The sequence below is a fragment of the Aythya ferina genome (assembly GCF_964211825.1).
Source record: "Aythya ferina genome assembly, chromosome: 5".
NCBI lineage: Eukaryota > Metazoa > Chordata > Aves > Anseriformes > Anatidae > Aythya > Aythya ferina.
This window is the reverse complement of record NC_140301.1, coordinates 41,920,731-41,942,755: the sequence shown is the minus strand read 5'-3', so window position 1 is coordinate 41,942,755 and position 22,025 is coordinate 41,920,731. Positions and strand designations below refer to the sequence as shown.

The 22,025-nt window shown below is 39.9% G+C and overlaps 2 protein-coding genes across 14 annotated transcripts in view; one reads left to right on the top strand and one right to left on the bottom strand.

The window, feature by feature from the left end:
• Positions 1-8,295, bottom strand: part of LOC311437378 (uncharacterized protein) — a 51,184-nt gene extending 42,889 nt beyond the window's left edge. For 10 of the 12 annotated variants that reach the window (XR_014693424.1, XR_014693425.1, XR_014693426.1 and 7 more), the window contains exons 1-2: positions 8,275-8,295; positions 6,069-6,185 (exon numbers count right to left, since the gene is read on the bottom strand). Coding sequence is in view for 5 of the 12 variants with exons in the window: in XM_084520591.1 (XP_084376717.1) it covers positions 6,069-6,185; positions 8,275-8,291 (134 nt within the window). In the remaining 7 variants the exon portion in view is untranslated. Of the gene's footprint in view, positions 1-6,068; positions 6,186-7,095; positions 7,531-8,274 lie in introns of those variants that run through there. The other 2 variants (XR_014693429.1, XM_084520588.1) reach the window with 1 other exon arrangement.
• A 114-nt stretch (positions 8,296-8,409) lies between these two features.
• On the top strand, positions 8,410-20,540 carry SRP54 (signal recognition particle 54). 2 transcript variants are annotated; one of them, XM_084520280.1, is made up of 16 exons: positions 8,410-8,600; positions 9,013-9,126; positions 10,544-10,635; positions 11,243-11,327; positions 12,248-12,352; positions 13,552-13,618; positions 13,704-13,761; positions 14,459-14,609; positions 15,437-15,585; positions 16,922-17,022; positions 17,130-17,216; positions 17,610-17,683; positions 17,923-18,031; positions 18,841-19,011; positions 19,454-19,549; positions 20,085-20,540. In XM_084520280.1, the coding sequence occupies exons 2-16, from the start codon at positions 9,049-9,051 to the stop codon at positions 20,174-20,176; spliced, it is 1,515 nt and encodes a 504-aa protein (XP_084376406.1). In that variant the 5' UTR covers positions 8,410-8,600; positions 9,013-9,048; the 3' UTR covers positions 20,177-20,540. The 2 variants fall into 2 exon arrangements, with proteins under 2 accessions (XP_084376406.1, XP_084376407.1); XM_084520281.1 differs by lacking the exon at positions 8,410-8,600 and adding an exon at positions 8,681-8,875.
• The last annotated feature ends 1,485 nt before the right edge of the window (positions 20,541-22,025 follow it).

The following is a 22,025-nucleotide window of genomic DNA, read 5'->3' as shown; positions in this document are numbered from 1 at the left end:
GTTTTTTGTGTTTTTTTTTGTTTGTTTTATAAATAGAAGTTTCTTTTTATACACACCATCTTTCTAATAAAGTGGTTACAAAAAATCAGGGATAACGTACAGTTCAACAGTTCAACTTACGGTACATTTTATGTGACTGAAACTATCAAAATATTTCAAATGTGAAAGACAATAAGAATGGATGTAAACCAGTAAATTTTTGCAAAGCCACACTAAATTATTTCTATATTTTCCATGATATCCCTGCATTACTTCAACTTTTTTTTTCTTCTTTTTTTTTTTAATTTTGATTTTTTGATATAGACATCTAGAAAAAAGACCTGGAAGGAACCTTGGGGGTTACCAATACTGCTTCTTCCAAGGCAGAATCAATTCTGAGTGCCACTACTTTTTCCAAACTATTATGAAAAAAAAATGTTAATGCTGGAAACTCTACAACGTCCTTTATCAATCTGTTTCAGTGCTTGACTACACCTACTATTAGAATGAAATACTTTTCTTAGTAACTGATCTAAATTTCTCTGTGACAATTTAAACCTAGTACTCTCTGTCCTGCTCACAACTAGAAGTAGAGAAATTTGTTCCTCTCCTGTATATGAAAGCTTTTTTATTTCTTTGAAGTCTCATCATGTCCCCTTAAACCTTCCCTTTTCTAGAAGAAACAAGATCCAGTTATTCAGCCCCTTCCTGCATTCTTCCTAGGAGTCTGATCATTCTCATCACTCCCCTTTGGATCTTCTGGACTCTCCCATCCTTTATGACCTGCGGTATTCAGAACGAGACCCATTACTCCAGCTAAAGGTTTATTTGCATCAACCAGGCTTTTCACACCTTGCAGACAACATCCTGCTTACATACTCCAGTTTCACGCCAGCCCTCTTGCCAGAGCATGATGTTCCTAACTGACATTCAGCTTGAGATCATCTGTATGCCTGTGTTCTATTCCTCCTCAGTTGAATTTCCCCTAAAAGAAGGACTAGATGAAATTCCTTTTGCCTGGACATCTCATCGCTATGAGGGCACTGAGCTGGTTCTGGACAAAGGTACATCTCAGGTCACAACTACATACATGTAAAAGAAACAAAAAACATGAAACAAAAAGCGACCACAAAACTAATCCTGAAAACACATCCACCCCATCTCGATTCTTTAGCACGTTTCTCCTCTGTTCCCCGCTCCTTCTGGTTTGCTTCTGGCTCCGTTCAGAATGCACAACACTGGGCATGGACTGTGGTTTTCACATATACACGTTTTGCTCACCAAAAGGAGATCTGACAGCTTATATAATTGTTAATAAAAAAGCATTGCTGTCCCAGGCAGGAGCGTTAGGATGAGCATACTTGATAGCAAGCAGGTTCAAAATAAATCTATCAAACATGCCACAGTTCTGCCTATGCTAGTACGCTCAATCTTTGTTGTGAAGCACAAGCAATGCTAGAAACAGTGAGAGAATGTAAGGCAGTATAGGTAGGAAACAGAGACCAGCTACTCTTTTAACTATGAAATGCTTCTGAAATGTGGTTTGCTTAAGCACTGCAGTCAGAACAACGTGATTGAAGAAACCATTCATCAGTGCAAAACACTCTTCTTACAAGGTACAAGAGTAAATGGTGATTCCAACACATTCCCAGACTGACAGAAAGAGATGATCCTAAATCCCCCCCACTGAGCAGCAGAAATTGTAAATGAGCTGTACATGTATTCCCTTAAAATGTGTTTAGTTTATCACTTACAAATGTCCATCGGTAACACTCCAAAGCCCTGAGGGGCACGGTACACCCCCTATTAGCTGTTACACAACTGGACAACAATTTGCTGTTGGAAAGTTCATAGATAGGTTCTCCAGGACCTCAGCTCCCCAAAAGATGCAAACTTTGCATCGAGGAACTGGGCGGGATAGAGGAGGCAGCTGCAAATGCAGCAGCATGAACAGCACAACAGGTGCAAAGCAGCAGCTCCAGCTTGTCAGCATGCAAATTCGAAACCTCCACTAAGCACCCATCCCCATTACCCTCACAGTCCACCCTCACCCTGCAGATCCCTTAGGAACAGCCCAGAAGCAGTGAAGACAGTAACTTTTCTGATCGGCTCAGGGAAGGCTTCTGTGGATGTGATGTAGCACAGAAGTAAACCCAGAGGTTATGGGAAGGAGGACAAACTGCTGCCTACGTCTGACGATATCAGGCCTGGGGAAACCTCAGTAATTAATGTGGGAATGGGACCATCAGCAGCACTGGGACAGACCTTGAGAGTGCAAAGGAACCAGAGTCTGTGGAGGTGGAATACATCTGAGGAAGCAAGAAGAAAAGTCATAACGTAGACAGAACCAGAGAGTAGAAAGCTGATATTAGCAGCTGCACAGGCTGGTGGCTGTGGGCAATGAGCCCCTACATCTGGCACATGCCTTAAAACAATGCTATTACTATGGAAGAGAGCTCATCCAGCTGTTATACTGCCTGCTAAGAGTATCAAATTCATACAGGGAGTTTAACGAAATTCAGGAAGTGTTCATAGACCTCCAGGCCCGCCACATCCCACTGCAAAGGCAGAACTGCAGCTCCCTTGGTGGGTAGGACCTGCTCCCTCGTGGCTTCAGCCACGTTTTCTGGCCACGGGCAGCGGCGAGCAGCCCTGCAGGCTGTGTGCAATATCGCAGCTCCACCACGGTGGAAGACAGGCAGGCAGCACACCCACCTTCCTCAGATCCTGGAACATCCCTCCCTGCCATCACTCCCATCCGTACAACGCTTGTCACAACACTGAACGTCTCCTACGGGGCCCTCTGAGCTCCTCTTAGGAAGCAAATGGTGCCGTACAAAAGCTCTTGTGGATGCTCTGTATGAAACGGGTCCGAAGCTAAAGCTCCTTAAAACGCTTAAGCAGCTCAAATGAAAAACTTCTGAACAACTAATGGCCAAAGGAAGCGCTCCTTTCCAACTATCAATTAGTTTTGTAAGCACAGGCATTCAGCAACAAAAAAGAGGAGGTCTCAGCATGCTCCTCCTGAGATGACAAAATGGCAGCTTCAGCAGAAGCCGCACGAGGAAGGCTCCGCACTTGCGTGGTTAGCCCCTGACTAAACTCACACCCTGAGAGTCACCTCGTTCCTGTCAAAGCAAGAAACAGCAGCAGCTCCCGCAATAACTCATTCACTTTTGCAGTATGTAAATATTTATAGATTGCCATCAAGTACAGAACGCAGGTGCCAAATATGAAAATCTGTATTTCTGCCTCAGACTGCTGCAGTTTTACCAACTCCACACTGGTGATTAACAAATTGCTCGCTCTTGAGAATCTCAGTATCACTTTACAAGGATCTTCAAAGAAGAAACAAAAATAGAAAACTATTTTTTGCTATCGTTTTAGTGCCTGTTATATATATCTGAAATGCAGAGTGTGCAAGACAAACCCTGCGTTCAGACAGCAGACAACGAACCAGGAAAGAACTGCACAGTTCATGAAATGCTGCGAGATGAATCACAATCATTTGTTTATGGAGGAAGTCTGAGAGCATTAGTGTTTGTATTTTACTTCAAAAACCGGTTCCACTGGATCTACTCAACGTGCATTTCTAACATTTAATCAACACATTGCAAAAACCTAATTAACACCCTGGTGCTGCTCAGTCTTTCTACAGCAAATATAACACAAGCTAGGAAAACATCACAAAGCCTGACACGGGATAGAAAGGACTGCTATCCAACATCTAAACGTCCTGGCACTGTGAAGTGCGTGGCAGAAGGCAAGCAATCTATGATTTCCGAATGACAACAGAAGATAACATGTCATGGGGAAAGGTGAGGATTCAGCCAGCACCGTATGGTTTTCGAGATGTATATTCAGGCTCACAGAAGCAAAAAAAGCAAACACTAACATCCATGTTACTTGATACACAGTTAATTTAACCATTCAGTGTGCTTTAAGGATACTGGACAAGCAGGTCAAAGAGGAAGTCCCACATCTCTAAAACATTCCTAGCTCTAATTTTGACCAACAATTTCAGAACCAATCTGTGACCTCAGTATACCAGGTTCTTCAGGAACTCCAAATAACTTTTCTACCCCTAAGCATAACTAGCCATTGGTAGAAAGAAAACAACTTTTTTTTTATTATTATTATTTTCCAACAGAAATATAACCAGAGATTATTTTATTAGTTCCCTTCATTCATAAATTGAAAGAAACTTCAAAGTTAAATTTTAAGCTAGTTAACTCACACGCCTATTTTACAATCATTGGTTTTCACCACCATTATTTAGTGTCAGTGACTAACAACTTAGAAGTACTTGGTATTCTTGAGATTTCTTTCCTGCAGCAGTATCATTTGTCTCAACTGAGAGTAACAAAGAAAATTAACGCCACTTCCTAAAACTGGTGATTCATCACACGACAGGTTTACCAAGCAACAGAGCAGTGAAAAAGATTTTTGGTATGGCATCATTTTAATAAACTACATTCCTGTTAATGTGGCTTTGCAACACTATTTTGATCTCTTTTGCAATGATACTCTACTTGGATAAATTCTACCCATTTGGGTATTAAGCCTTGTATTAAATTGCTTTTTCACACACAAAAAACGCCTACACCTACACTTGTTACATCACAGAAACCCATGCTTTTATCCTTTTAAAGAGACTCATTCTACCTGCAGTGACAACAGTACTGAAAAGAAACATTAAAGACCGTTCCCTGTAAAAGAGTCAGGTTATTTTCTTATTTTATACTACATCCTATTCTTGTCTAGTGAAAATCACCATCTACTAATTTCACCTGGCCTGTCTGGGAACACAGCAAAGCCCAAATAAAGTACATAATATAAGCTGGACAAACTCAGTCTGTTCCTGAGAGCGTGATGAGAAGTTTCTTCTCCATATGCAGTCCATAGTACTAAAGGAGCATGTCTACCACGGTCTGGTGAAGTTAATTTTGTCAGCCACCCCTCCTTCACCGCCTGGTAAAAGCCTGAGCTTACAGCACTGATTGACCTCAACTTCCGAGTCACAGGACTAAATTCTGCATCAATCTCTTAACAAGCTGATTTACTCCCAGTACAAGTGAATCCACAAGAGAAAAAAAAATCATACTTAATTATATGTTGCTTATCTTTAACGTAGAGGATTTGTGAGGGTTTATTATTCAGTGACTGTTTTGAATAACACATCACTCTGTGATTAATTGGCATTTCAACCTAGAAAATCACTTTGAAATCTTAGCTTTGAATTTAAATGTTCCTAATGAAATGTATAAAATGGAAAAGCTTATAAGATTGTTTTATTTTACTGTTTTACAACTGATGAGAAAAAGAAGAAGAAGAAAAAAAAAAAAAAAAAAAAAGCTAGTATTAGTTTGTATTATCCCTGCTGAAAAAAATACTTTTAAAAAATTTGTCTTAGACCCCATGACAGTACATGAAAAATCATAGAGGGTCTTTTTATCACCTTATGTGCACTCACTGACATGAATCAAGAGACAGGCTTTTGTAATCTGCATTAAGGCTCCAAGTACAGCAAGGATACTCAGTAGTTGCCAGTAGGCAGAATGGTTTGGTCACTTCAGTCTTGAAATTAGTATTCCTGGAGCTACTTCCTCTGATTCCCGTATTTCTGTTAGCTTATAGATACAGGAGCCTGATCAGAGCCTGACCAACTCTGCTCGCAGTGCCCATCTTCTCCAGGACCCGTTCTTACCCAAATGCAACCTCTTCTGCTATTGAAAATTCTTAGGAGTTTGGGCAGTGGAAGAGCGTTAGGAGAAATGTGCATGCACACATTTATATGGAAGCTATACATCAAATGCTGGGACCCAACCGAGTGGGATCTTCAGGGGGGTTTCCCCAAGTGGTTTGAATTAGCTCTTGGGCTTCACCCAAGTTTTCTTAGCCAGAACTTCTGGAACGTGGTTATTGCAGAAGGATATTAAAGCATTAATCATCCTATTATATAAAAAAAGTACAGTTAAGAGACCAAAGGTTCCTGTTATTCTTTCCAACTCTTATTGTTTCATTTTCTTTGAGATCTAAGAGTAACTCAAAAGAAAAGCTGGAATGCAAGTCACCGTGAAATGACGTACGTTTCACTGCAGTGTGTGGGAAGAGCTGGCTGATTGCGAAACAGCGAAGCAGGGTTGCTAAGCAGCTGCCTTCGAACAGTAACGTCTTCTTCCATCATACGTAAAGATTTGGAATTTCTAAAATTTGTGAGACCAAAAAAAAAGTATGACTAGTTATTTTGTTCTCTGCTGGGACAAAGAAAATGAATAGCATCTTACACACACTTATGTTCCCATAATTACTGAGAAAGATTAGTCAGAAACCATTAGAGTGAGAACCTGTACAATGTTCTCCCAGTCCCATGTACAAAAGGGTCTTTACTGTAGATAACTTCTTTTATTAAAAAGTAATTTGGCTCTTCCACAGAAAAGTTTTGATTTCAGTCCATGCACGTAGCACGTGTATCAGTCAGAAAATATCAGTTAAGTTAAGATGAATAAATACGGCTGACTTCATGACAACACAAATCCTAAAGGGCAACCGCTTTTACGGCTTTACTAAAAGGCTGCATGTACACTGTTTGAGAGGGAAAAATCCTGCCTATAACTAACACTGGAATCTTGCCCAGCCTTCCTCAGCTGGAAGTAAAACTATAAGCTCAACATCTTGACAGAAGCAGGAATGGGATGGCAGTAGGAGGGGGGAATAACCCACACACCACAGAAAAACAACTTGTCTGTGAGGGTGCCATATTTGTTTCCATATATCCCGTCCTTGTTTACTTTCACTATTCTCTTAATTCAGAATGCTATCCTTCAATCCCCCCCCTCCCCCCCTTTTTTTTTTTCATCGTAGACTTGTTTCTTTCCTCCACCTCTGTTGCCAAAGACTTGGCTTTTATTTCTGTGTGGTAACTTAGTGCCGTAACTCAGAAACCTCAGAAACCTCACAGTCCTCTGTCTGACCGGTCCTAATGACCACAGCGCTACCTTGCGCAAATGTTAATTGTTTTGCTTAAACACCATAATCAATAGATGCAAAAACTGGTAGTTTCTACAGGCATTAGCATGAGACCAAATTTTATAGCCTCTAAATTTCTCCACAAACTTGGCAATCTGGGAAATAAAATTAGCCTAAGTCCAACATGTCCCAAATGACACACGTAGGTTGCCTATAGTTTCATCTTGGCAAAATACAATCACAAGCTGTAAGAAAATGCCAAAAATGCAGATGCCCAAAGTGTAAATTAATTTCTCAGAAAAAAAATTAATGTCATTCAGACAGTACATTAAATATGAATGGTTTTGTTTTCTGAAAAAGAGAAAGGTAACATAAATTATAGTTATTATTATCAGATCATACACATCCTGTCTATGCTGTCCTCTGATCTGCAATATTAGAGCTAAAAAGCCATTGAATGGCGACCAGAAAATACATTATGTTAGTTTCAAGATGATGTACGTAGTGAGGCAACAGAAAGCAGCGCACACACAAACTGAAGGATGGAGATTACTCAGATGTATCGGGTGTGACACGGTTCAAAATTTAGAACCTGATCTACACCGTAGTCTGTATCTTCAGTACAAAGAGTAGATGTGGAGGAAGAATATAGATCTCCTTTCATTGAAAGACTAGGCACAGACCTAGAACATTAAAATAATAATAATAATAAAAGCATTTGAAAGATCATAATCTGAGGAAAATTAGGAGTACATCATGTTTGTCCTGCACAGAAACTACCCGTGAGGATTTTTGGAAGTCAGAGCGTAAAAACAAAAATTAAAAAGTTATTAAATGACTAAAGATCGTCATTTTTGCCGTGTTAAATGTAAATAAACCGTGCTGCTGGCTAAGGACTGCTCCTGGCAGCAGGGAAGCGGGATGAGGGGCTTGGGGTGGGCTGGCACGTGCAGATCCCGAAGCCATGGGACTGCGTGTGAAATTCGGCGGCACTTTTACATCGGGAAGTGCAGGACGGCAGAAAACCGCGGTATTTACGGGGATTTACACCAGGAGGGGCAGCAGGCAGCTGCTGCACACGGGGCTGCAGGCAAGGGCACGGCACAGCACGCGGCAGTGCACACGCAGACAGGTGCACACACACATATATGCACATATATATGCACACACACATAGATATGCACACACACACACACACATATATATATACGCTCACACACTACAGCTAGCGCTAATTAAACCCCCTCAGCCCCAGCAGCCGCAGTACCACAGCGCCGCCGCGCGGGGGCGCTGTGCCTCACCCCCCCCCCCCCCACACACACACACACCCCGCTGCCGCGCATGCGCAGAGCCCGCCCATGAAGCCGTGCTACGCGCATCCGGGGCCGCCCTTCCCCGGCCCCTCCCCTACCGGCCGCGCTTCGTGTCCCTCTGCTCTTAAGGTGGCGCGGGGGAATTCTGTGGGGTTTCTCCGTTCGCGGGCACGCGGTTGAGTGGAACGCCCTTAACGGCGCGGCCGGCGGCTGCCCCGGCGGCGGAAGCGCGCAGGGGGTGAGGCCGAGTGGTGACGTTTCGCCGGTCGGCGGGGAGCGCCCGCCGCTGCCGGAGCGCGGAGCCTGCGCAGCGCCGCCAGGCCCGGCCCGGCCCTGCCGGTGAGTGCCCGGGGCGGCCCTCGGGGGAAGCTGAGCTCCCGGCGGCTCGGCCTGGCCACGGCGCTGACAGCAGGCGAGGGGCAGGCGGGGCGCTGGCTGCCAGCCTGCCTGCCCCAGCCGTTCGCTGCCCGGTGGGGTCGGTGCGCAAACGGGCCGGAGGGGGAAGCGCCTCCGAGGGGCAGCGTGGGGCTTCTCCTGTGAAACGGGCCGGAGGGGTAGCCCGGAGTTAACTCCGGGCCGGTGTCTGCCAAAAATAACTCCAAAAAGTGAAAATCGTGGGTGCTTCTCGGAAGGCAAAGCTGATTTCTTACCCCAGTATTTACTGGAATAAATCGTTTGTGCAGGCATTGCTTCGACTCATTTTTAAAATTATTTTTTAATTGTGTCTGTTTTTTTTTTTTTTTCTCCTTAGGTTCGTCTCTGTGAAGTTCTCCTTGAAGCTGCCAAAATGGTTCTGGCAGATCTCGGAAGAAAAATCACCTCAGCGTTGCGCTCGCTGAGCAATGCTACGATCATCAACGAGGAGGTTTGTAACGCGTGTGTGATGGCTCTGTAACGGCTGGGAAGCAAAGCCCTAATAGATGAGGCTGACGAGAGGCACACAGTGGATTGATAAAACCTCTGGGCTCTTCTCTTCCTTCAAGTAACGTTTCTAGCTAGAGTTTTATAGCCCGATAGCACTGCCAAAACTTAGAGCTGTGTCTAGGCCTCAGCGGTTGTGGGTCACAGGGTCATTGAGCCTGGCAGCTGTACTCCTGGACACTGCAGCTCTGAGGGGGGAATGCTGAAGGAGGCAGTTTGCGCCCACATCTGGGTGGGATGTATGCTGTGAGACTGTAGAGCGTGCCAGCTCTTGTGTTCAGCTACGCTGTGGATGTGTACTAGGGAGCTACAACTCCAGAAGTTGGAGAGGAGAAGGAGAAATAGCTTTTGACGTAAATTTTGCCCTCTGAAATATGAGGATTGTTGTGGCTGTTGCTTTTCTGTTCTAGCCAGCATGTGTGGTTCTGGAAGCTTCTTGACTTGGTAGAGTCTGTATTTTTTTTTTAAAAGATCAAAATATGAAATGATAAATAAGTGTGTTCTGTTATAAAGACTGAAAAGCACGGTTGAAAACTAACAGATGTGATGTTTCAGAACTGCCAATGAGTAAATAAATTGCTAGAAACTTTTCAGGTGGGAAGATATGGTTTGTGGCTTAAAGTAACTACAAAGAAAGCTTATCAAGGGTTGTAGAGTTGGCATAGTTACAGGACTTGTGCACAGGGGATAAGTTTTAACAAGTCTTAAGCTAGGAGACAACAGAACCTTAAGTGAGTCAAAGACAGCCCAATTAATTTTTTCAGCAATGCAGACTTTGCTGCAATAGCTCAAGCTGTGCAAATGAGGCCACCTATTCAGATGTTACTTTAAAAAAAAAAATCTTTTCAAAGTGACGGGTCTTAGAACAACTAATCTGGGTTTCAGAGGCACTTGTGTGCCTCAAAGACATGGCACAGAGCAACATCCCAGTTTCTGCTGAAAACGTAGATAGCATGACCACCTTGCGTTGGGGGAATACTTTTGTTTGTCAAGATTGTGTTAAATTCTTTTGTGGCTTTCTGTTGCAGTTGTTTTTGAGGAGTAGCTGTAGGGAAGTCTAGGAAGTATTGCTACCGTACAAGCAGCCATCCTCCTTAGTGCGATAGGAGGCATTCTGCATTACTTGCTAGTTTGCATATTACAAGTAGAGGAGCCTCTGTTCTCTTTCAGATTTAAATTTGATTCGCATATGAACAAATGTGCAGACTTTGTGGCACTTGATATAGTAATGGTACCACCTGCATTTAATTCATAAAAGCCTTTACTAGATCATAAATCTACGTTCATATTCTTATTTGAAACTAATACTGGGCTAGTCAATGCTGTGTATTGTAAAACCATTTTTCTTTTATACTCCAAAGGTTTTAAATGCTATGTTAAAAGAAGTATGTACAGCACTACTGGAAGCCGATGTTAATATTAAACTTGTGAAGCAACTAAGAGAAAATGTCAAGTAAGTCAATAATCAAAATGAATTTAACTTCTTATGTTTGTAAAAGTTGGGACTTGAGCTTACAGAAGAACAACTTCTAACTTGCTTACGGTTTTCTTTGACATACCCAGTTCACCTTTAAGCCTCTATTTTCACTTTACACAAAAATCAGTTTAAATGTCTTGCCAGCTCCATCAAAAGAATCTTCCTCAAGTTTAGCCAGTCTTTGCTGTTGTGTACTTGTTTGGAAAAACTGATGTCAGTTGAGTGGAAGAGTAAACAAGCTCTTTCTTGCTGCCTAGACACCTCATCTTCACATGTTTTGTACTGGATATAAATAGATCTGTGCGTATGACCAGGACTGTTACTTTGGCTATTTTCAGATGTGTAACTCAAGTATATGCGAGTCTGAAAGACAAGTATTGCAGAACCATGTTTTCATCCTGCATGCAGAAGTGACATCTCCAATGTATGTCACTTCCTGAATGTGCACTAACTGAAAACTCAAGGCAGATCAGAGTGCTGCCCCTGCTGCAGAGACTTCACTATTACTAGGTTAAACTGATGCTTTAAATTACAGCAGTGTTTCATGGCTTTGGTTTGACTAAAACTGTTTTCTTAAACTCAGGTCTGCAATTGATCTTGAAGAGATGGCATCTGGCCTTAACAAAAGGAAAATGATTCAGCACGCTGTCTTTAAGGAACTTGTTAAAGTAGGAGTTCAAAATTCCCTATTACATCGCTTTTGTACAGCCTGGGTTGTGTGAGCAGTACAGTAGCAAGCTAAGCTTTAAGGTTACCGTGTGGTTCCAGCAGGCATTCTGCCTGTTTGGGTTGTTATGTTTTCTGCTCTAGTGCTATTTACTATGCAAACAGTATTTTTTCGATCAGAACTTTACTTTCAGGGCATCTCTCTGAGTAACCTCAATGTAACCTTCAAGTTCAGCTATGCTTACTTTTCAATTGAAACATGAAGACAAAGTAAGGCTGCCAGGCTACAAACTTGTGGACTACTGTATATGGTTGTCCCAGAAACAAGCCTTTGCTACCTTAACAAAGATTTTTTTTAAAGCTATTTTAAAAAGTATAAGTAACAACCAGGCAGTTTCTTTTATGGCAGATTCTAACCTGCCTGCTTGGTCAAGTCAGTGCCTGGATGCCTGTATTCTGTCCTCTTCCCAGTTAATGGTGTAGTGTTTACTTCTGTAGGCTGTGCTCACCAACATGATGTCTCCCTGCAATGTATGCACCTTCTGCTCATTGAAAAGCAAGGCACTAACCCAATAAAGTCTTCTGTAGTGTTGGACTCTCATCAGACGAGGTCCTTCTACTGCAGTGATGATGGGGTGGAGGTTGTGTTTCTGTGCTGATTGTAATATTTGTGCCATACATACAGGCCACCCTGACTTTAGTGCTTGGCCTTGGAAAGAAGCACTGTTACTGTTACAGGATGGTTAGGTATAACACCATATACAGATTTCTTGCGTGGGCTGTGGCTGTTCTTGTAGACCAGTAAGCATCTAAGCCAAGACCCAGATAGACAAAAAATGGTATTTCTCCATGGAATGGGACACTAACTGTTCTGTGCTTCTGAAATTCAGACCTGCAACATACAGTATGCTTTGTTCTATAGCTTGTAGATCCTGGAGTCAAAGCATGGACACCTACCAAAGGAAAACAGAACATTATCATGTTTGTTGGCTTGCAAGGAAGCGGTAAAACAACAACCTGTTCAAAGGTAACTTGCACTGAACCTGCTTGTGTTGTGTTGTTTTGCTTTGCTTGGGAAGGAGGGTGTGGTTGGACACGTTACGTAGGACTTGCTTGTGACCTGTGCTGCTTTTATTACTAGGCAAGTACTGACTGATTACGTTGTAGAAATGCTTCTGTTGAGGGGATTCTGAGATGAGATGAACGTTCAAAGTAATATTATTTTGAGACTGTTTATGGTTTCAGGACTTCCTTCAAGATTTTTTTTAAACTCCTAATGAAAGAATTCTGTATGTGGATCACAGATTCTTTCCCTTCCATACTTCCTGGATTTAAGATGTACTCTGAGTGGAACCTATCTCATTCTATTACCTACTTAAGGGAACAAGTAGAAATTGTCCTCTGTATCAGGTGTCTCAGCTGAGCATGAATGTGTGGTGTTAAATCTGTTCCAGACCAGAGTTTATTGAGGAAATTTTAGATTTATATCCTCAAGGATTAAAAAAAGGCACAATTCAGAACAGTTGTAACTTAACATATTTACAATAGTTTTGAGGAAGGAAAAATCATCCTGTGGAAGAAGATCGATGCATGTTTCCATATCTTTTCTTTTTTTTTTTGGTCATCTGCTCTCTGTGAGATTCAGACATAAACTGTATGGAATATATCACTGCTCTGGTTTCATAAGACTTTCCTAGTGCTTATGTAGACAAACTGTATTTTGGAAGTCTCTCTTTGGGTGAATCAAATGTTCTGTGAATGTATGTTGTACTAGTGAAGCTTACAAGTGTTACAAGGCAGTAAGGCTTCCATTCATTGCTTTAAAACACGTCCTTGCAATGAAATATCTTTGTTCATCTGGAAGTGAGGAAACAAATGTTCATGTTGCAGTATGGCTTTGGTCAGTTCCTGAAATCTAATCCTATCTGCAGAATCTTGGAGTTAACAAAATGGGAACAGAGGCTATTTGTAGCCATTTCTAGCTCAGGAAACTGAAATCAGAAGCAGAGTTGAGCAACTATTTTCATCTAACCATGATAATCATTTATATAACATACTTTTCTAACATGCTAACAAGCTGATGCTTGTACAGTGCTACTAAGTGGTCTCAGTTATTGGAAAGCTGGCTTGATTTTGTGTCCTCAGTGTGTACTTCAAGCTGTTACATAGCGTTATGCTTTCTGGTGGGATTTTGGTGTCACTACTTGTTTGGATTTCTTTTAACAGTTAGCATACTTCTATCAGAGGAAAGGTTGGAAGACGTGTTTAATATGTGCAGACACATACAGAGCAGGTAATACAAACAGCTTCTAACGATACAGTTCTTTCTCTTAGCTTTGTTTTTTTTGAAAAGCCCCTTGACCATACCTGTCTTACAGGTGCTTTTGACCAGTTAAAGCAGAATGCCACAAAAGCAAGAATTCCCTTTTACGGGAGGTAAGTGTCTTTCAGAATCAGTTTGAAGAACAGCTCAATTATAATGAGATATTGTTCCTTACTGAGCATCTCCCACAAAGTCCCATTCAGTGTGGCCTAACTAATAGGCTATTATAATGTTTGCTCTCATGAGATGAAATACCTGTCTAGCTCAGTATGTTCTGCCTGTCAGTAGTAGCAGTAGAGTGAGCATAAGAAGAGATGGGGCACCTGGAGATAATCCCCTAAATGTTCTCTCAGCTTGCAAGTTTACAGGGCTTTACCAGACAGATTCAGGTTTTCAGGAAACAATCCATTTAGCATCTTTACAGATTGAAAGATGTCATTTTTTGACCCTTAATTTTTGTCAGGTAGTGGCAGCAGTAGAACTAATATAGTTCTTATTAAACTTCTGTCTGAGCTTTGCTGGAGGTGCACTGTCTAGGTGCCTAGTTACAATTTCCTTCCGAGAAAGGCTAGCAGAATCTAGCATGATCTTCAGCAGGTGAGACGTCCTTTGTGCCTCAGTTCACTGGGCTGCAAGGGTAAATGGCTTAGGGAGGCATAATCTGAATCAGTTTTGGCTTGATATAAGAGGAAGTCCATCTTGAAATCTAGGTAGATGTTACTGCTTGACTGTGAACTTACTAATTGTAAATGCTCAATTAGCTTAAGGATAAGGAATTGCATACATGTTGATGTTTATCTTTGTGATCAGTTACACAGAAATGGATCCTGTAATTATTGCCTCAGAAGGTGTTGAGAAATTTAAGAATGAAAACTTTGAAATAATCATCGTTGATACCAGTGGACGTCACAAACAGGAAGACTCTTTGTTTGAAGAGATGTTACAAGTTGCTAATGCCATTGTGAGTAGTTTCAAGAAACACATTAACATTTGTTAGCAATCATTTGTACTCAATTATTCTCATTTCCCAATGTTCTGTGTGGTTTTCTGTCTTCTGGAACGTGTCTTTTAACACCTAGAATGTGCTAGAAATTACAGACTGATATGAATAAGCTAGGACTGGATGATCAGTGCTGGATAGCTTTGTGTCAGTTTTAATTCTTGGATCTGTAATTCAAGGGTGCTTGCATAGATTGCAGTTTTACTGCTTCGACTCCTTTTAGGGTCTTTGCGTTAAGAAACAAGATAAAAGAAGAGTCTGGTCTGATTTTCTGTAGCTGTTTACTACATTTCTGTGATTGTTATGAATATTTGCCCTGAAACAGAAAAGATGATTGGAAAAGGTTCATCAGCTTGGATATGTAAATGAAGCTGGTGTTTCTCATGTGAGTTTTAAAATGTTTGGCTAGTTCTTGATTCTGCGATCTCGCATAACAATATGACAGTTCCCACACAACAACTGTTAATGGTAACTTGTTTTCAGAGAAATAGACATCATAAAGCTCTTAATGTAAAACCAAATGGAAGATATTCATTGCTTGTAGATGCTAATTAGCTTACTGGCTAAGATACTGGCTAAAATAATTCAAAACAAAAGCTGTAAAACTAAATTTAATATTGTGTTGTAGATAATTTTTTTTCACAAATAGTAGCACAGCATTAGGGTTTCAAATGGTCCTTAGATAATACTGCTCACAGAGCAGTGTTGCAGTGAGTTCTGCTACTGAACATAATGCATCAACACAGTCCAAGAAAGCAGGAAACAATTTTCTCTTCTTTACCTCCTAGCAACCGGATAACATTGTTTATGTGATGGATGCTTCCATTGGCCAAGCTTGTGAAGCTCAAGCTAAAGCTTTCAAAGACAAAGTTGATGTAGCTTCAGTTATTGTTACGAAGCTTGATGGACATGCGAAAGGAGGTGGCGCACTTAGTGCGTAAGTACTGTGATGTAACAGGGTGTCCAAGGCTGTGGGTGTACAACTGTGAAATGTGTTAGTGTCTCACAGAAACCTGTCCTGTGAAAGTGGCACTGTCACATTACAAGGAATCTAGAAATTTCAGTAGTAACAGTTAGATTTTTATCCTAATTTCAGTGGATCTGTTGGCATTCAGTGTGAATTGGAATTCATATTATGATGTACTTCCAGTGCTGTAGTGTGTATTATCACGCATCAGGCTTCTGTCTTCTGAGAACAGAATAAAACAATTGTTGCATCTTGCATATCAGATGCAAAATACAAATTTGAGCTTAATAGATAAGGCTTACCTAAAAATTTTTCTTCTCACTTAATGCCCATGATTTTTCCAAAAGGGAAAAAAAATGTAGCTAGTCCTATCTAATGGCCTTAAAGCTGTGATGAAATTAAATTTCTGAATTTTCAGTGTCCAGAAACTTGGTAAAAAGATGAGTCTGCAGTCACGCTTTTCTGAACTCCATTCTTCTTGGACTTCTGATGTGCTGTGCTGTATCTTGACAATCGTTGTTGACTAGAACACGCCATATTATCTTTTAAGTTAGAGTAATCTCCAGCTGTTTTTGAATGATACAGCTTGTATGGAGCTGAGATGTGTCCAACTTGGATCTTAAGTGTTAGAAATCCTAAACTGCCATGTGTATTTTGCTGTTACTTATAGCGCAGTGATGGAACACCAAATTTAAGAATAAAATGAAAATACCAAAAGTGAGTTCCAGCTGACATGTGGTTGTATACATTGTCTGCTGTGCTGTTCTATACTTTCTGTAGGCTGGAAGCAGAATTTGATTAAAGCTAGTGTCAGTGACTGATTCCTGAAAAGGTTTTGATTTTTCTCATGTCTAAGCTTTGTTCCTGTGTGGAAAATGAGATTGCTGTCTGTAGGAGGAACCCTGAAGAAAAATTAATCAACACCTGTGTCATCTGACCTCCCAACATTAGTGTAGAATGGACACAATTTATTTTTCTTTCTATCCTCTCAACTATCTGAAACTTGGCAATGAAAATGCAACTTACCTACCTATTGGTGATTTGTCAAAGCACAGTGTGGAAGAAGCAGAGTTTGTATTTTACAAAGTACTAATTAAAGAAACGTTGTCAGCTATTCCCAGCAATCCCCTCCTAAATGGATGTTGGATGTTTCTGCATTAATAATTTTTGGGAGTAAAAAAATACTTAGGAGATTGAGTTGATGTTGTGTTCATTGTGTTGTGCTGATGATGTCTAACTGAGACATAACATATTCCATATTCATATTCCATAACCATTCCATAATATATATATTATTTTACTGCAGAGTTGCTGCTACAAAGAGTCCTATTATTTTTATTGGAACTGGTGAACACATAGATGACTTTGAACCCTTCAAAACGCAGCCTTTCATCAGCAAACTTCTTGGTATGTACTACATGCAACTGTACTTACAAGACACTTTGAACCTGATAATAGAAAGTTTAAAAGTGTAATTTTTTAATGCTAACTTCAGAGCTGGTTTTGTTTTCCAGGTATGGGTGATATTGAAGGATTGATAGATAAAGTAAATGAGTTAAAGCTGGATGATAATGAAGCACTCATAGAAAAGCTCAAACATGGTAAGTTGTTCCCTGAATAGCAGGTGTATTACCATGAACTAATTATGGCAGGTTCCCTCTGAGATGCAGTTGATGTGTATTCTAGGTAGAGACAAGTAATTTGTTTCAAGTGCATGTTCCAGAACGGTTGTTCTTTCTCTAATAAATGTGTCAAGCGAGTAAATAGTCATGTTTTTCATCAAGTGACAGGTAGTGCTGTAACTGCAGATTAGGCAGCTTAAAACTCTTGAGTGTGTGCCACCTTGTGTGCCTAGCTGTATTAGCAGTAGAGATGATGTTTACATATGTTTTTATGCTGTATAGTAGTATTCTTTTTCACAGGGTAAATAGTTGAGAAAGTAATACCTAAATGTTAGTGTGACCTTTGCTAATTTTCTTTTTGTTGTATTTCAGGTCAGTTTACATTAAGAGATATGTACGAACAATTCCAAAACATCATGAAAATGGGACCATTCAGTCAGATCTTGGTTAGTTATTCCCCAAATCATTTTTCTTCATCAGATTTCCATTTATATCTGACAAATTTCTGCTGTGAACATAAACTTCAGTGAAACTGGTGCTAGAGTCTGTGCTTTAGACTTTTTCAAAAAGGTCCACTGCGATACATATCTGCTGAACTCAAACTTGCTGTCTGTATTTCTGGCTGCTTAATTCAAGTTAGTTTTGCTTGTTCTGACACAGCTTTTGTTTTGCATTTTAAAACTAGGGTATGATCCCTGGTTTTGGAACTGACTTCATGAGTAAAGGCAATGAACAAGAATCAATGGCAAGGCTAAAGAAATTGATGACTATAATGGACAGTATGAATGACCAAGGTAAAACAAATTTCAACCAGTATTTCATTTCTCAGTTGTTGAACAAGCTTATTTACAGAGATCGTTTCTGGGTACAAGTTGGACTTAAAGTAGCATCTAAAATAACAGAAAAGGGTGAAGAGCATTTATCAGTTTTACAAACAGCAAAGAGTTGCTTATCCCTGTGCCTTTAAACTTTCTGAATAAGTCCAAATACTTAAGAGAGATACTGACAACTTCCTGTTGCTGCTCTCTTGCGTAGACTAGATGGAATTTCAAAGCAACCCATTGATAATTAATGTGTTTTTACTTTTTGTAGTGTAGTTGTGATTCTAAAATCATTAATGCTATATGTGCAAATGAAAAAGTTGCATTTGTGTTTAATCTGTCATTAACATCTTTTCTCATACCTTTCTTCCACCCTCAAGTTTACTTAGAGTTTACTACAAGTTTACTACAGCCTAGTCTCTGGAATTCAGGGTGTGCAGTCTCTAATCCACCCAGAACTCTTACAGGAGAGGTGTGCTCTCGCCTTTGAGATAAACCTATTAGCCTGGCTTACACCAGGTATGCTGAGAGCATAATTTATTCTGGCAATTTTTTTTTTTTTTATCACTGTGATTGACACTAGAAAGGCCACTGCTATTCCCTTGAATATTCTGTCTCAATTATTTGTGTACAATTCTGTGTTGATGCTTCTGAAACTATTCTTTGTTTTGTGGATAAAAACTAAATTCTCAGCACACACTTGCTTTTGTTATTTTTACAGCTATAATAGATTTTAATGTTAGTAACCGAATGTTTTTTTCTCTCCTCTGCTGTAATTGCAGAACTTGACAGCACAGATGGCGCCAAAGTATTCAGTAAGCAGCCAGGAAGAATCCAAAGAGTAGCAAGAGGTTCAGGTGTTTCTACCAGAGATGTCCAGGAGCTTTTAACCCAATACACTAAATTTGCACAGATGGTGAAAAAGATGGGAGGTATCAAAGGGCTCTTCAAAGGTAAAAGAAAGTAAAACACTTACTCAGTGTGAAGGTCACTTGATACGTGAACAGAGGAAGCTCATAATGTAGATTAGGTGCTGGGAGAGGGGAGGGAGAAGGGAGGTGTGTTGGGAGAGAAGGACTGAGTTTTAGCTCACTCATTTTCATGATGTTTGCAAGCTTTTTGATATAACTGGTGAGAGCCATACTGTTCTTCATGATGTTAATGTGTAAACTGGGAGTGAGAATTGATGTATTTTTGGCTTTATCAAGGTAGGGTTCATCACTACCACAGTACCGATACTTTAATTTGTTATGTGGGCAGGACAGGGACTGTTGATCCTTAATTACTCAAAGTAGTTGATGTAGTAACTTGATCATTGATTTGAATATAGAATTATGTAAAATTCTGTTTTTTAGCCTCGTATGTTAATCCAATTTTTCTTCCATTTTCTTGAAGGCGGTGATATGTCAAAGAATGTAAACCCATCTCAGCTGGCCAAGCTGAACCAACAGATGGCAAAGATGATGGATCCAAGAGTCCTTCATCATATGGGTATGTGTTGGCTTTAGACAGCTTCGCTAGGTGAATACCTGTTACAGTCATCCACTTGAAATATTACAGAATTTAGGAAGGGGACTCATTTGGATTCAGCTCTCAAAATGAGCAATTGGAGTAGTGTCTGAGAAAATAGTACAGTGATGACTTCAAGCATGTCTGTTGTGAAGCAAATCTATTCCTGAACTTCCATCCCCTTCCAAGCTTTGCCTTAAATAAGTCATTTTGACAAGAACAGCTTTTACTAAAGATTCCCATACTGGAATCTTTCTAACTGGTAATGGTAATTTATTCATGTTTTTTTTCCTTTGTCTAGGTCTTGATGCAAAGGTCATCTTAAAACCTACTTTAATATTTATGTAATTACTTCCTCAGTTGTCCATATTTTGATAGCCATTTAAGCTTGGCTGAGTATTGGGCTTTTGTTTGTATATTACAGAAATGGCCTCCTTACAGCACACAGACTTTAGAAGCAAGATAGCTGTCCTTCAAAACTAATTAACGCATGCATCTTTTCACTTATTTTCTGTAGGTGGCATGGCAGGATTGCAGTCAATGATGAGACAATTTCAACAAGGTGCTGCTGGGAATATGAAAGGCATGATGGGATTCAATAATATGTAAAGAAGCCTTAATAAAAATGGACTTGGTTGACTATTAGTTGCGACTTCAGTGAAAGGATTGCTTTCTTCCTTTTTACAGTGATGGGGGAGGTCTTTTAAAATCTTATTCAGGCTTCTCAGTTTCTACATCTAACTTCTGAAAACTATTTTTGCTTAAAGTAGTTCCTCTCCACTAATACCTGATGGCACAAGGAGTAATTCAATTTAATAAAATCATGATGTAAAATTTTAATATGTAGAGACACTTTTTAATTGTTTACATTAAATGGCAGCCATTATATTTGTAAACAACCCTGATCTTTGGTTATAGTAACATAAAATGTCACAAATATACTGTAAAATAAAATTAAGCAATTATGAACAGAGGAATGGCCTATTTCTTCCAATTCTTCCTAATGAGCCTTTATCAATATGTAATGAGATTTCCTTAACTTGAATCATTTCTAATTATCTATGCCAAACAGTTATAGCAGTAACAACTGCAGTGCAACGTTTAAAATGTAGAGGTGCTGCTGCTCAGATTTTTGAAGGTGTCAGTTCTGTACAAAAATTGTTCTCCAGCAGTCTAATCAGTCTTTTACATTAACACTGTAGGAACTGAAAACATTTATGTAGAAATCTTCAGTATATGTGACAGCTTGAAAGTCTTCTTACTGGACTGCCAATTAAGCAGCTTTTCTGTTATCAAGAGTTTGTAATATATAGTAGATAGAACTCTGTGCTGGTATTGAAGTTAAAATAGCTGTATCTGACAGGACCATATTGCCCCAACTCAACTATTATCTGATCTTAATTTCCTGTCATCTTGTACTACCTCAGTCCACGGTGTTGGTCTGAAATGGGTGGAATCTACAGGTACACTTCAGAAGAGTAAGCCAGATAAACCTTAAAATCTGATAGACAGTTTAGCAAATAGGGTGAGATCTTTCACCCTTATTTTAAGGAAAGGGAGTATGTTATGGATTTATTTAAATATGTTGAGTGCTTGGATTGTAAATAGACACCCATTTCTGTTGCCCAGATGACATAAAAATTAGACACAGTAATCAAAGTATGTCCATCTGTTAGTGGCAGCCATTTGCTTGAAAAGGTGACTGCTAACAGCTGATAGAGAACAACTTATTAGCACAAGAGCATAATTACCCACCTAAAACATAAGGCATGCTGTAACTTAGTTTATAATGTCTATCTTCTGCACTAATAATGGTACATCTATTCTATGGAGAGGGGATGCAGCAAAATCTTTGGGTATGCTTTTTACTATAATAATTATATGCATAAAATGCAGCAATCAGTAAAAGGATTGGTTAAGTTGGATTCTATTATTTTCAGTGAAAATGAAACAAAAGAATGAATACTTGCAATAATAAGAGCTTGTCTAGGAGCTGTCCTCAGCTATACAAGTGGCATGTGTTCATGGAAACTACTGTTTTATAGTATTTTTGGGTTTTGAACAATTAAAATACAATATATGAAACCATGCAGTTGCATTAGAAAGTGGAAAATAAATCCACTTAAATAAAATTAAATGTGTTTTGCAACAGTTGGTAGGGAATAGTGGAGTTCAGCTGAATGATGGAAATCAAACATGAGAAGAATGTGCATATTGAGAGTGAACAGTGAAGCACTGTTTCTGTACAGGCTTAGTTGGACTGTCAAGTTATCAGCAATGAACTTGTCCTATTTTCAATCCATTGTATGCGTTTAGCTTTAGTCTTCAGAATTTCCAAACTACTGCTACTGTACAGGAAGAGAACAAAAGATTTTAACTGATGTCTTAAAAAAACAAACAACAACACAAAGGCAGCCATAGGCTCATGCTAGAGGTGCTTAATTGGAAAGTTCAAATG

What these genes read in the sequence shown, in the direction of transcription:
- SRP54 (XM_084520280.1), top strand. Translation starts at nt 9,049, where the DNA reads ATGGTTCTGGCAGATCTCGGAAGAAAAATCACCTCAGCGTTGCGCTCG. An exon ending in AGAATTCCCTTTTACGGGAG is followed by an intron (nt 13,762 to 14,458) that starts GTAAGTGTCTTT and finishes CTTTGTGATCAG; the next exon opens with TTACACAGAAATGGATCCTG. An exon ending in GGAGGTGGCGCACTTAGTGC is followed by an intron (nt 15,586 to 16,921) that starts GTAAGTACTGTG and finishes ATTTTACTGCAG; the next exon opens with AGTTGCTGCTACAAAGAGTC.